At 40.5% G+C, this 12428-nt stretch overlaps 1 protein-coding gene across 1 annotated transcript in view; it reads right to left on the reverse strand.

The window, feature by feature from the left end:
- The window catches only part of LOC116485948 (ATP-dependent translocase ABCB1-like), a 42131-nt gene extending 39092 nt beyond the window's left edge, over positions 1-3039 (reverse strand). Inside the window, exons 1-2 of the mRNA XM_032181792.1 lie at positions 2948-3039; positions 1514-1568 (exon numbers count right to left, since the gene is read on the reverse strand). Of these exons, the coding sequence (XP_032037683.1) occupies positions 1514-1568; positions 2948-3039 (147 nt within the window). The remainder of the gene's footprint in view (positions 1-1513; positions 1569-2947) is intronic.
- Between the last annotated feature and the right edge of the window lie 9389 nt (positions 3040-12428).

The raw sequence follows: 12428 nt of genomic DNA on the forward strand, positions 1-12428 counted from the left end.
TTACTGCAGTGGTTGACTGAATGGAGTTGCTGTAGTCCTTCAGGTGAGACAGAGCAGATTAGTGCTTCTCTGAGGAGATGCAGGAGTTACCAGTGTGTTTTGTTTTTCTCTTATGCATTTTTACCAATAGTTTCCTTAGGTTTTCAGAGAATATGGGAAAAGGTGGCATCCCTGCTGAATGCAGAGAGTGTGGTGCTCATTGTCATCACTCTTGCATCGTACAAATGTAGTTTTCTCTTGCTTTCTCTGTGGACAGAAGTGTTGCTGTGGACAGAAGTCCAGCTTTAAATGCTGGAATTATCCTTCAGGAAGTCGTTTTCCACAGGCATTTGAGGGACTTGGGAAATCATTCTACTTACAAAAGAAAAATTTCTTCCCTAAATCTACCTCAGATTCTGCTAGATGCAAATTTCACTTAATACTGAATAAATCCTAAATCTACTAATAGGTAAGCTAACAATGAAATTGAGTTAGCCTGTTAAATCTTATTACCGTTATCAGTGAGAGTGAAGTACTGCAGGTGTTGCCCTGTCACTTCCTTTCAAACAGCTTGTGCATTTTCATTTGAAATTTTCAAGAGGGCAGGTAATAATTATCTAAGGAAAGCTGTAATAATAGAAATTCCTATGGTATGTAATGAAAACTTTTTAAAATGATTGTGGTCAAGCTGAGAACCTGATTGGAACAGGTGCCTAGGGAGGCTGTGGAATTGCATCTGCTGGAGATTTTCCAAACTTGCCTGGACAAGGCCTTGATCAACCTGTTCTTTGATGTTAAGACTGTCTTGGAGAATGACAATGGGCCAGATGACTTTCTGAGGTCCTTTCAGGATTGAATTTGCCTATGATTGTTCTAACTATATAAAATGCAAATACACTGTGGCCTGCATATAAAAGAAGATATTACAGAAATTAAAACTGTATGCTTCTGAATCACCTGTTTAAAAATGAATGCAATTGTATCATAAAATCTGCTGTTGCTTGCTGGATATAAATGTAGATTTGGGGGGGTGGAATAGCTGAGAAAAGACTTGTTAGTAGTTAGGATAATACTGATAAGTTAGAATCAACTGCAAGAAGAATGACTTGAACATAGAAGCTAAGATTTCCTTGTTTCTGAAGATTCCTTTAAAAAAGTATTCCATTAAACAGCTATGCCACTTTATTACAGAAATTTTGCAGATATTTTTTCTGGCATGTGCACTCTTATGCTAGGAGCTTTCCTTTTTTTTTTTTTCTCTGTCTCCAGCTCATCACATTTCATGTTACAGCCCCTCCCCATTTGTCTACAAATACTGCTGTGTCAGCACCTGTTGGATGTAGGTGTAATAGTAAAAATTTTCAGCATTGAGAGGATTTAAGCCAGCTTACTCCATCTCCTGTGTATGTTTTTTCTTCAAGATGTATGCTGTTTAGTTTAGCACTGCAACATGAGCAGAAACACGTACACAAAAATAACAAATTTTAAACATTATGGTAGACTGGGATAAGTAAACATACAACATGGAACTTACCACTGTTAATGGACTGACCATATTCAGTTTCTCAGGTTTCTTCTTGTCCTCGCTGCTAAAAAAATCATGATTGTATTTTAAGTAGGAAGAGCAATGAAAACATCAAAGTAAGCCTCATGAATGCTACTGCAACCATTGTTTCTTAATTGTGTTCAGAAGTATGGAGAGAGGTAGAGGAATGTAAAGAACTTTCAATGTTCTCTCAGTACTTTTCTCTGAACGCTATCAAAAACACTTTTAAAAAGACTTCAGATTTGGTATTATACTAATATAATGCTATATAATATAGTATACTATACTATACAGTGTCTATTGATGAACTTGATGATGAGCTTTAAAATGTCTTTGGCCTAGAAACCATCAAAAAGGAAGCATGAGAATGCTCTTATCTAAATAAACTGAGTTTCGCCCACCAACATCTTGTGTTCTCCAAATAAAACTTAGCTCATACAGCTTATTTTAAGGTTGTAGATAAAATCTCAAACTCTTTCCCCTGTTTTGCAATGGGGATTTTCCTGACTCTACAAAGTTCAATGTCAGATCAAATACTAGGTTATCTTCTGCTATCATTGGTGCAAGTTATTTTAAAGGATATGAAGCACTGTGACAGTCAACTGTTTTATAAACTCTTAACAATCCTAATTGGGATGAGTCACTCTTTCCAGTTCTACCACACTCACAAGTCTTTTTTTGGTGGCTGGAAGTCCCATGCAAAGCATCCTAAACCTTCCCCTACAAGGTACATGGGAATTAAGTGTCTTTTACTATATAACGTGGGAAACAGTAAATTACTATGCAGGTCTTTAAATCATGGAATCTATTTTCCACCATGACCCATAACTTTTTTGAAATGAATGCATGGGATAGAGGGGAGAGCATGCAGGACATCTGACTCAATTTGGACCCAGATTCTAGTAAAAAGTTACACTAATTTCAGAGAGCTTGGAGAAGCATGCAACTGAACTGTCCTTTAATTACATTAACTTCAGTTCTATTCGTATTTTGGCTCAGCCTTTCAATGAAACAGAATAGATACTGCTGCCACTATTTATTTATTTATTTTTGGCAATAGAAGCAGGCAAATTTTCAATAACCTCAATTGAAAATCTTAATCATAACATCAATGGAGAAGCAAAGCTTTCTACTCCTCAAACAGACTTCACATGACCTCATGGATTCAGCTGGATTTACCTGTTAATAATTTATCTATACTTAGATATGGTTAAATTTCTTTATCTACATTTAGATATAGATACTGATGTATTTTTACGTCTATGTTTATCTACATTCTCTAAAAAGAACTATGGATATCAAAGACTTTTCCAAAGAAGGAAAATTGTGGTCATGCTTGTGTTCTTCATCAATAAAATTTAAGCCTATGCATGTAGAGGTAAAACATTGGTAGAATATTTTGAAAACAACTGCTATACTTACCATTTACCTTCAGATCCATAATCCTGATATGATACAGCAATATTATCATCCCTTCTGTTTATGTAAGGCTTTGTTTCATCTTTAGAACCCATTTTAAATCTGTATAAGAAACAAAGCATCTCAGGAAAAAACTGTCAGTAATACTTATTTGGGAGAATGTAAAGCAAACAAACTAAAAGCCTACATCCTAATGTGCTGTTTGAAACTAGCCTGTCTTCAGATTTTAGGCAGGACCCCAGTGATGTCCTCTGCATAACCCTTGGGAGTATATCATTTCAAAGTTTCTGCAGTTTTCCATAATACAAAATAAACAGTAAAATGCATTTTAACGTAGAATGAAATGTCACTGGAATTTTTTTGCTCATTTTAAAAATATTCACTATTGGACATTGATAATCTGTCTCAGACAAAATAAATGCACTGACTTACCAGGAGAGCAGATCTTAATCTGTTTGCACCTGTTCTGGAAGGTTATTCAGCAGAAGGTAGGACTATTTTGATTAGGACTGTGCACTGAGGTTGGACTTTGCTCATTCCATGTTAAACTGTAGTGAGGAAAAGCTTTCCATAACTGGTGCATGCCAGCCTTTTGCAGCACCCTTGGAGTCTGCAAGGGAATAGGTGCACACCTGGCTCCAGAAATAGGGTGCTCAACAATGAATGACTTTGAAAAGCCTGTTGTATCATTGTCACTCCCGAAAGCATCTCAGGAAGTCTTCTCTGAAATCCTTCAAAGATGTCTCTATGTTAATGTGTTAATCATTTCTTCTAAGGTGTCCAAGTAATCAGGCTGACTGTGGAGAAGCACATTTCCTGGAGCAATCTGGGCATCAAGTTGGGCACCAAATCCTACCTTACACACTTTGAGAGGAGGTGCTTTTGGTATTACTGTTCAGCCTTCTGTGATCAAACTGAATGAGACTCTGAGGATACCAGTTATATCTTGCTATCCTGAGCCAAGAAGATGGAATTTGCAGAAAATCATATGCTTTCCTTAATGAAAGATGCTCATATGACTCTTTAGTCCTACTCTTATAACAGGCAGTAGATAATGCACAAAAGTTTTATAATATGATATCAACTAGGTTATATTTTATCTCTCCATTTTGCTCACCTCAAAGTTTTATGGAAGATCATTTTCATATCCAGAAAATCGGTGTTGTCTTCTGAAAGTTTGATAGTAGTCATTGAGAAGGGATAGAAGAGCTTAAATGGCCACCTCGGTCATAGCGACCATGAAGTGGTTGAGTTCAAAATTTACGGTGACAGAAGGAAAAGTGCCACCAAAACCTCATCCCTAGATATGCGGAAAGCGGACTTCAGGCTGCTCAGGGAACTAGTCAGCAAGGTCCCCTGGGAAACTGCTCTTGAAGGCCTCGATGTCCACCAGTGCTGGTCATTCTTTAAGCGATGCCTCCTAGAAGCACAAGATCAGGCAATTCCTAAATATCGCAAGTCAGGCAGGCGGGGCAGGAAGCCGGCGTGGCTGACCAGGAACATTCTAATGGAGATTAGGCGGAAACAGAGAGTGTTTCGCTACTGGAAGGAGGGCCAGGTGTCATGGAAAGAATACAGGGATGCTGTTTGTGTTTGTAGGGAGAAAGTTCGTGTGGCCAAAGCACACCTAGAGTTGAAGCTGGCTGTGTCTGTGAGAGAAAATAAAAAGTTTTTTTTTAGATATGTGAACGGAAAAAGGAGAACTAAAGAATACATAGGGCCGCTCCTTGATAGGGAAGGTCTCCTCACAGACAATGACATAGGCAAAGCAGAGACACTTAACGCCTTCTTTGCCTCTGTCTTCAGTGCCAATGATGGGCTTCGGGACCCAGGGTGCCCTGAGCTGGAGGACCAGGATGGTGGGGATGACAAACTTCCAACCGACCCTGAACGTGTGCGGGATTTGCTACTCCACCTGGATCCCTACAAGTCCATGGGTCTGGATGGGATTCATCCCCGGTGCTGAAAGAGCTGGCAGACGTCATCGCGGAACCTCTCTCAATTATTTTTCCACGATCCTGGGAATTTGGAGAGGTCCCAGTAGACTGGAAGCTGGCAAATGTTGTGCCGATTTTCAAGAAGGGTCAGAAAGAAGACCCTAGCAATTACAGGCCTGTCAGTCTCACGTCAGTGCCTGGTAAAATCATGGAGAAGATGGTTCTTGAACTTATTGAGGTGCACCTGGGGGACAAAGCAGTCATTGGTCCCAGCCAGCATGGGTTTGTGAAGGGTAGGTCCTGCCTAACTAACCTGATTTCCTTTTATGATAAGATCACCCGTATGGTGGACCAAGGGAAACCAGCTGATGTGACTTTTTTGGACTTCAGCAAGGCTTTTGACACAGTTTCCCATAGGATTCTACTGGACAAAATGTCCACCATACAGCTAAATAAAAACATCATACGATGGGTGAGCAATTGGCTAACGGGCAGGGCCCAAAGGGTTATGGTAAATGGCGCTGCGTCAGGCTGGCGGGCGGTCACCAGTGGGGTCCCTCAAGGCTCCATTTTAGGGCTGGTACTTTTCAATATTTTTATAAATGATCTGGATGTAGGAATAGAAGGTATTTTGAGCAAGTTTGCTGATGACACCAAACTTGGAGGAGTTGTGGACTTGAATGAGGGTGGAAAGGCCTTGCAGAGGGATCTGGATAGGTTGGAGAGCTGGGCGATCACCAACCGCATGAAGTTCAATAAGAGCAAGTGCAGGGTCCTGCACCTGGGACGGGGAGACCCTGGCTGCACGTACAGACTGGGCGACGAGACGCTGAAGAGCAGCCTAGAAGAGAGGGATCTGGGGGTCGTGGTAGACAGCAAGTTGAATATGAGCCAGCAGTGTGCCCTGGCAGCCAGGAGGGCCAACTGTGTCCTGGGGTGCATCAAGCACGGCATCGCTAGTAGGTCAAGGGAGGTGATTGTCCCGCTCTACTCTGCGCTGGTGCGGCCTCACCTCGAGTACTGTGTGCAGTTCTGGGCACCACAGTATAAAAAGGACATGAAACTGTTGGAGAGTGTCCAGAGGAGGGCTACGAAGATGGTGAAAGGCCTGGAGGGGAAGACGTACGAAGAACGGCTGAGGTCACTGGGCCTGTTCAGCCTGGAGAAGAGGAGGCTGAGGGGAGACCTCATCACAGTCTACAACTTCCTCGTAAGGGGGTGTCGAGAGGCAGGAGACCTTTTCTCCATTAACACCAGTGACAGGACCCGCAGGGACGGGGTTAAGCTGAGGCTGGACGTCAGGAGGGGGTTCTTCACAGAGAGGGTGGTTGCACACTGGAACAGGCTCCCCAGGGAAGTGGTCACTGCACCGAGCCTGTCTGAATTTAAGAAGAGATTGGACTGTGCACTTAGTCACATGGTCTGAACTTTTGGGTAGACCTGTGCGGTGTCAAGAGTTGGACTTGATGATCCTTAAGGGTCCCTTCCAACTCAGGATATTCTATGATTCTATGATTCGATGAAAATATCACTCCATCCTGCCTGCGTAGCTTCTTCTTTCTTAACTATGTTTTCCTAGAGGTACCACCAGTGTGGCTGAGGGACTCAGCTGTGTCCTTCATGGGGCAGCCCTGGCCTCTTCTCACAGAGGCTACCTCCACTATGAGAACCTTGCCTTGCAAACCCAATACATGGTGGCTACCCATTACTGTAGCTGTTAATTACCTTGTATTGCTTTTATTTCTGTTGTGGGGCAGGGTTAACATCCACAGTATTACTGTCTATGCAGGTATTGCCAATGGGGTGTACCCCATTACATTCAGGGGAAGGAAATGGTCCCATAGCTATGTGTGATCCCTAGTGCAGAAGCCCAGTGTTTGTATGGCATGTTGTAAATGTGCATCGCATAGCCTGAGGCACTTGTACTGCTTGAGGGCTGGGTGGGTGAGTTCATGAAACTGCTACAAAAAAGATTGCTCTTACAGCTCACACTCAGCCTGGTGATGCCCATCACCTCTCCACAACGCTGAGCCCAATGCTGTAATTCTACCAGAAGCATCGTGTGCTCTCTGACACATGCTGTACAGCTGTGTGGAGACACACCTCAGCAGCTTGCTTACCTGGGTTGAAATGACGTGCATGTGGGGATTGCCAAGGCAGCTGTGGAGGTAGCAGCTGAAAGGAACATCTATCTCTTCATGTGCTGTTGCAGCTGAAAGGAACATCTATCTCTTCATGTGCTGTTGCAGGTACCTTCTGCAATATCTGGGGGCAAGACTCTGGAGCAGTTTTGGAAGGCTTGTGCTTCTTTCTAGGTTCTCCAAGGCAGGACCCAATGATAAGAAACCTGCTGGGGAAATGGTGCAGTACTTCACAAAAAGGTCATTGAAGTCTTTGTAGTAGCATACAGCTGCTGCCTCTCCCTCCAAGTGCCATTGCTATCCCTGGTCTCCAAGGACACCCTCCTCAGTTTCTTAATTTTTTTCATGACATTGCTCATTAGTGATCTGATAGAAGCAGCATGTGTGCAACGTCAAGATGCAGACAGTGATTTATCCATCCGCTTGAGAAACTCATGGTCCTTTCATGGTGCCAATTCACTAGGAATATGATTTCCAAATGGTTCTGGGCTGCTTCTCTCTAAACTTCTAGAGAAATGGAAGGGGAACTGTCAACATGGTGGAAGTAGGGACATGAAGCAGAAAAAAATTGGAAAAAGCCCATCAAATAATAAATAAATAATAATAATAATAAGCAGCCAATGGGTGGAGAAAAGGCAACACAAGATGGGCAGCTAAATAAATAGAAGAAAACCTCTCCGTTCCTGTAATACTCAGAAATATTTTTAATATATGGGAAGACTTTTTTGTAACCTTCTTCCTTATTTTAGCATATTTTATAACAAATGAGATTGAATTAGAAAGAATTAAATGAAAGGTCTTCACCTCTAATAGTAGTTCAGATAGATAAACATTATCTACCATCGATTATCTTCAGTAGGACTGCATACGAGTTAAATGTCTACTGCCTTAGTTTAACACTGCCCTAGGTCTTAAGAACACTGACCTTAGTAGATGTGATAGTAATGATGTTAGGACTATAAATTGATACTATTCCTTTGGGCAGAATAGAGAGCGGGAATTCTAGACAATAAGCAAAAGCTCATAAAAATATTGTTCTTTGGGTTCAATACTAATGGTATTTAGTTGAACAAAACATTTATGAAGAAGAAAAGAAAAAGACAATCTAAGAGAAAATGCAATTTAGCTTAGCTATTGTCTGAGCAAATGAGGCCATCATGTGGCAAATTAAAGATATGGCTACAGAGAGAAAAATTGATTAATAGTTTTGGTAATAATCAATAAAATTTACACCTTGCATTATGAACTCAAAGGAAGCTGGTGTGAAAGTTCAAACACAGAAAGTCCTCCTATCTTTCCTTTTTCTCATGAGGAATTCGATCTTCTAGAAATTCTTTATAAATTAAAGATTCTTAGATAGAAAGCACAGGCATTTTTTCTAACAACTTAAATCTCATAGATAAGAATGGAAGAATGAGAGTTAGAATATATAATCATACCTTCAAGGGAAAAAATTAAAATGTTTTCAAATCACAACCAAGTGAGCAACTAAGTTCCTAATGATTTATCAAGATCATGAGGAAACTGCAGAAAATGAAATTATAAACATCTGCAAAACTAGATTATTGTATGCTTTATTGAATCTACCTTTAACAAGATAAACCTTGAAATATTAGCATCCTGAACTACCAGATCAAATATACATGAAGAGTTGTTTCTGATGTGGCAGTTATGTTAGTAACTTTCATCTGTAATTATTCTTCTATTACATTGAAGAATAGACACACACATAGAGATAAATTATCTGTGGAGCTACCCAACAGAAATTCCGAGTTTAGTTTGTGGTTGGAGAAACATGCTGTAGTTTCATAATGCATTCTTTTATCAGGCCCTTTGTAAGTGTGCATAAATTTTGTTTGTTTGTTTGTTTTTTTTTTTTGGACAACAGGAAAATGATGTATTATTACATGTTGTGCATCACTATGAAGTACAGTATGTCAAGGAATGATGTAAAAATTTGTACAAGAAGCACATTGGTTAATCCAAAACAAAAGCTTTAAAAGATGTGATATATGTACAAGAAAAGGTCAGAAAAAAAATCATATTGGAGAAAGGCAAGAGTGCCTAGAAAGAAAAAAGCACAATATTGCTGTTGACCGAACTAGCCTCTCAGAGTCCTAGCAGAAAATAGACAGTAGGTAAAACTGACCACTTAATTAATAACACCTATCCTTAGCTTAATCCTTTCTCAGTTCTGCCTTGATATTATATATGTATGTATATATATTGCTATAAACCAAGCTGACCTTATTAAGGACATCTGAAGAGTAGGAGGGACCTAGGATTAGACAGATCTAATGTCAGACAGATCTCCATTCTCTTTCCGTCAACATTGCTTTATTTTAACATTTTATATATTCTGAATTTATTTTTTTTTCTTAGATTACACATTAATCTTGTTATTCTCTTACCCTGTTTTCACAAGTGATTTATTTAAGAACCAAATCAGAGTCACATGGAAGGAAAACTTTCCTCTTGAATGATGCAAGAATGATATTAGAACAAATGTTTGATGTATTAAAAACATATTTAACATATTTTTCTCCTTTACTAACCAAATGAATGATGATATAATTTCTACCCATAAACATTTAAAGTAAATCTATGAAAATGCAGATTGTAAGCACATTATATATGGTCTTTAATTTTAAGTTACCAAAAAACATCAATGACTTCAAAAACTTGGGGATTTTAAAAGAGCCCCATTCAATTTCTAGTATTTCTGTAAAAAAAATGACTGTCTTTGGGGAATACAAAGATGGAGTCAGGGTTTACAGATCTACTTTTATGAAGCATAATGTACTGCAGAATCTAAGAAGCCTATTTTAATACAGCAGTCATTCAAGATGTGACTCATTTTCTCTAAACTATGGCAGTGTAATTATGATAATGTCCTTTTATGTGAAGAGAAGTGGATTTGTTGATCTGGCCTGCTAGTGATAGCAGCCCTAGAATGGGATGAACTGTGCCCTGGGCTACATTGACCAGACCTTTGTTAAACATGCAGAAAGGTGGCTTGCTTAGAGAAATTAGCTTAGGCATGAATGTTCACTTTTAGTTGGATGCAGTTCCGTCTTACTCCTCTACAGCAAAAGTATTACAGTACTGACCTCCTTAGTGAATGGAGTACAGCTAACAACTAGAATGAAACATACATCAGAATAAGCATACAAGATAAAAGGAAATGTACTCACTTTATGACAGCAGAGATTTCTAAAGATAGTTGTCCTTGTCTGTTCTGCTCTTTTCCTTCCTGTTCTCTACTTTTGATATCTACAGGAATCAATATCTACATGGAATTCACAGCAAATTGCTTGAAGTGATTGCTTGTCCTGATTCTCACTTTCTGCTTTCAGTTTGCTATATTAGAATAAGTAGAATAAAAGATACCATCCTGTCTTAGAAATACAGAATGAATGCATGACTAAACTGAATAGTTCTGGACCCTTTATCTGGAAGAAAGACTGGGTACTTGCCAATAGCAGTTATTTAGACTGTCTATAGGTACATTTCTAATGTGGGTTTTTCTGCCCAAGAGTTGCTAGTCAGAGCATTTTTACCTTCCCCTCCTGAAAGTAGTTCTCTTCTTTCCTTTCAGTGATGAAGTCTGTGAAGTAGGTTGGATTTTGAGGGAAGGGAATCAGAGGATGAGTTATAAATATACATATAGACAATACATCTTGAGGAACAGATTAGCTGTATGTCTATTTGTAATGAGTGATTACAAGGAAAACTCACTAAAAATATTTCAAGATCTTTGGTGTTTTGCAGATATAAATGCTATCAGAAAGCTTGTTCTCATAGACAAGTATAGCAGCAAAAAATAGACAACCACGCTCAAGGAATTTGCTCATAACAACGGAGAATTTTTTCCATTAAAGCCAGATTGCCTGGGAGTCAGCATCAGGATGGAACATTATTGAACATCCCATTGATGTGGAATAGTTAGGGAAGAACTCTGAGGAAATGTCTGTGGTGGTTATTCCCTGTTACGCAGCTGAACTCCACCACAACCATGCTCTCACTCTTCCTCCTCAAAAGGAAAATATGATGGAAAAGGCTCAAAGGTTGAGATAAGGACAGGGAGATCACTCAACAATTATAAGCATAGGCAAAACAAACCTGGCATAAGGAGATTAATGTAATGTACTGCCTATTGCTAACAGACTAGAGCAGTTAGAACTAAAGACAAACTAAAAACACCTTCTTTCCCCTCCCTCCTCACCCCGAGCAGCGTAAGGGGAATGGTGCAGTCAGTCCCTGATGCTTTGTCTCCACCGCTCCTTCATGGTCACTCTCTGCCCCTGCTGCACGTGGGGTCCCTCCCATGGATGCTGTCCTTCCTGAACTGATTTTGCAGGGGCTGCCCACAGGCAGCAGCTCTTCAAGAACTGCTCCCACATGGCTCCGTACCACAGGGTCCATCCCCCAGGAGCAAACTGCTCCAGCACGGGTCCCCCATGGGTGGCAGCTCCCCCCCATACCTCCGGCTCCTGTGTAGGCTGCTCTCCATGGGCTGCAACTCCTGCCCGGGGCCTGCTCCTGCGGGGGCTCTCCATGGGCCGCAGCCTCCTCCAGGCCACATCCACCTGCTCCACCACTGGGGGACTGCAGCATGGAGATCTGCTCCATGTGGGACCCATGGGCTGCAGGGGGACAGCCTGCTCCACCAGGGGCCTCTCCACAGGCCTCAGAGGAACTTGTACTGCATGCCTGGAGCACCTCCTGTCCTCCTTCTGCACTGGCCTTGGTGTCCTCAGGGCTGTTTCTCATTCCTTGGTGTCCCAGCTGCTGTTGCACAGCATTTATTTTATTTTATTTTATTTTATTTTATTTTATTTTATTTTATTTTATTTTATTTTATTTTATTTTATTTTATTTTATTTTATTTTATTTTATTTTATTTTATTTTATTTTATTTTATTTTATGTTATTTTATTTTTTCCCCTTTCTTAAATCTACTCTCACAGAGGTATAACCAGCATCACTCACCGGCTCAACTCTGGTGAGTGCCAGGTCCCTTTTGGAGCTGGCTGAAACTGGCATGGGGCAGCTTCTGGATTCTTCTCACAGAAGCCACCCCTCCAACCCCCTTGCTACCCAAACCTGAATATGTAATCACAATACCAATGTCTGATGATGAGCCCTGTGGAGATCCAGAACTGCGTTACCATCTTTGTTGGAAGCCAAGATGGAACATGGTCTATGGCATTGGTGAGCATACTCCTTCAGAATTTTACAAGGTGAGGAAGAACCTTGGAGCACATTTATGCTCTTTCTCTATATCAGAAATGATAGAAGGGTTTAGTAGCAAGGTATTTATTGCATGAAGTACAGCCAATTGCCCTTGTAGGGGTTAAGTGTGTTCATGAATGTTGCACAATATGGTACTAGTACTCAACACAC

The sequence above is a fragment of the Aythya fuligula genome, chromosome 2, assembly GCF_009819795.1.
Source record: "Aythya fuligula isolate bAytFul2 chromosome 2, bAytFul2.pri, whole genome shotgun sequence".
In the NCBI taxonomy this organism is placed as follows: domain Eukaryota; kingdom Metazoa; phylum Chordata; class Aves; order Anseriformes; family Anatidae; genus Aythya; species Aythya fuligula.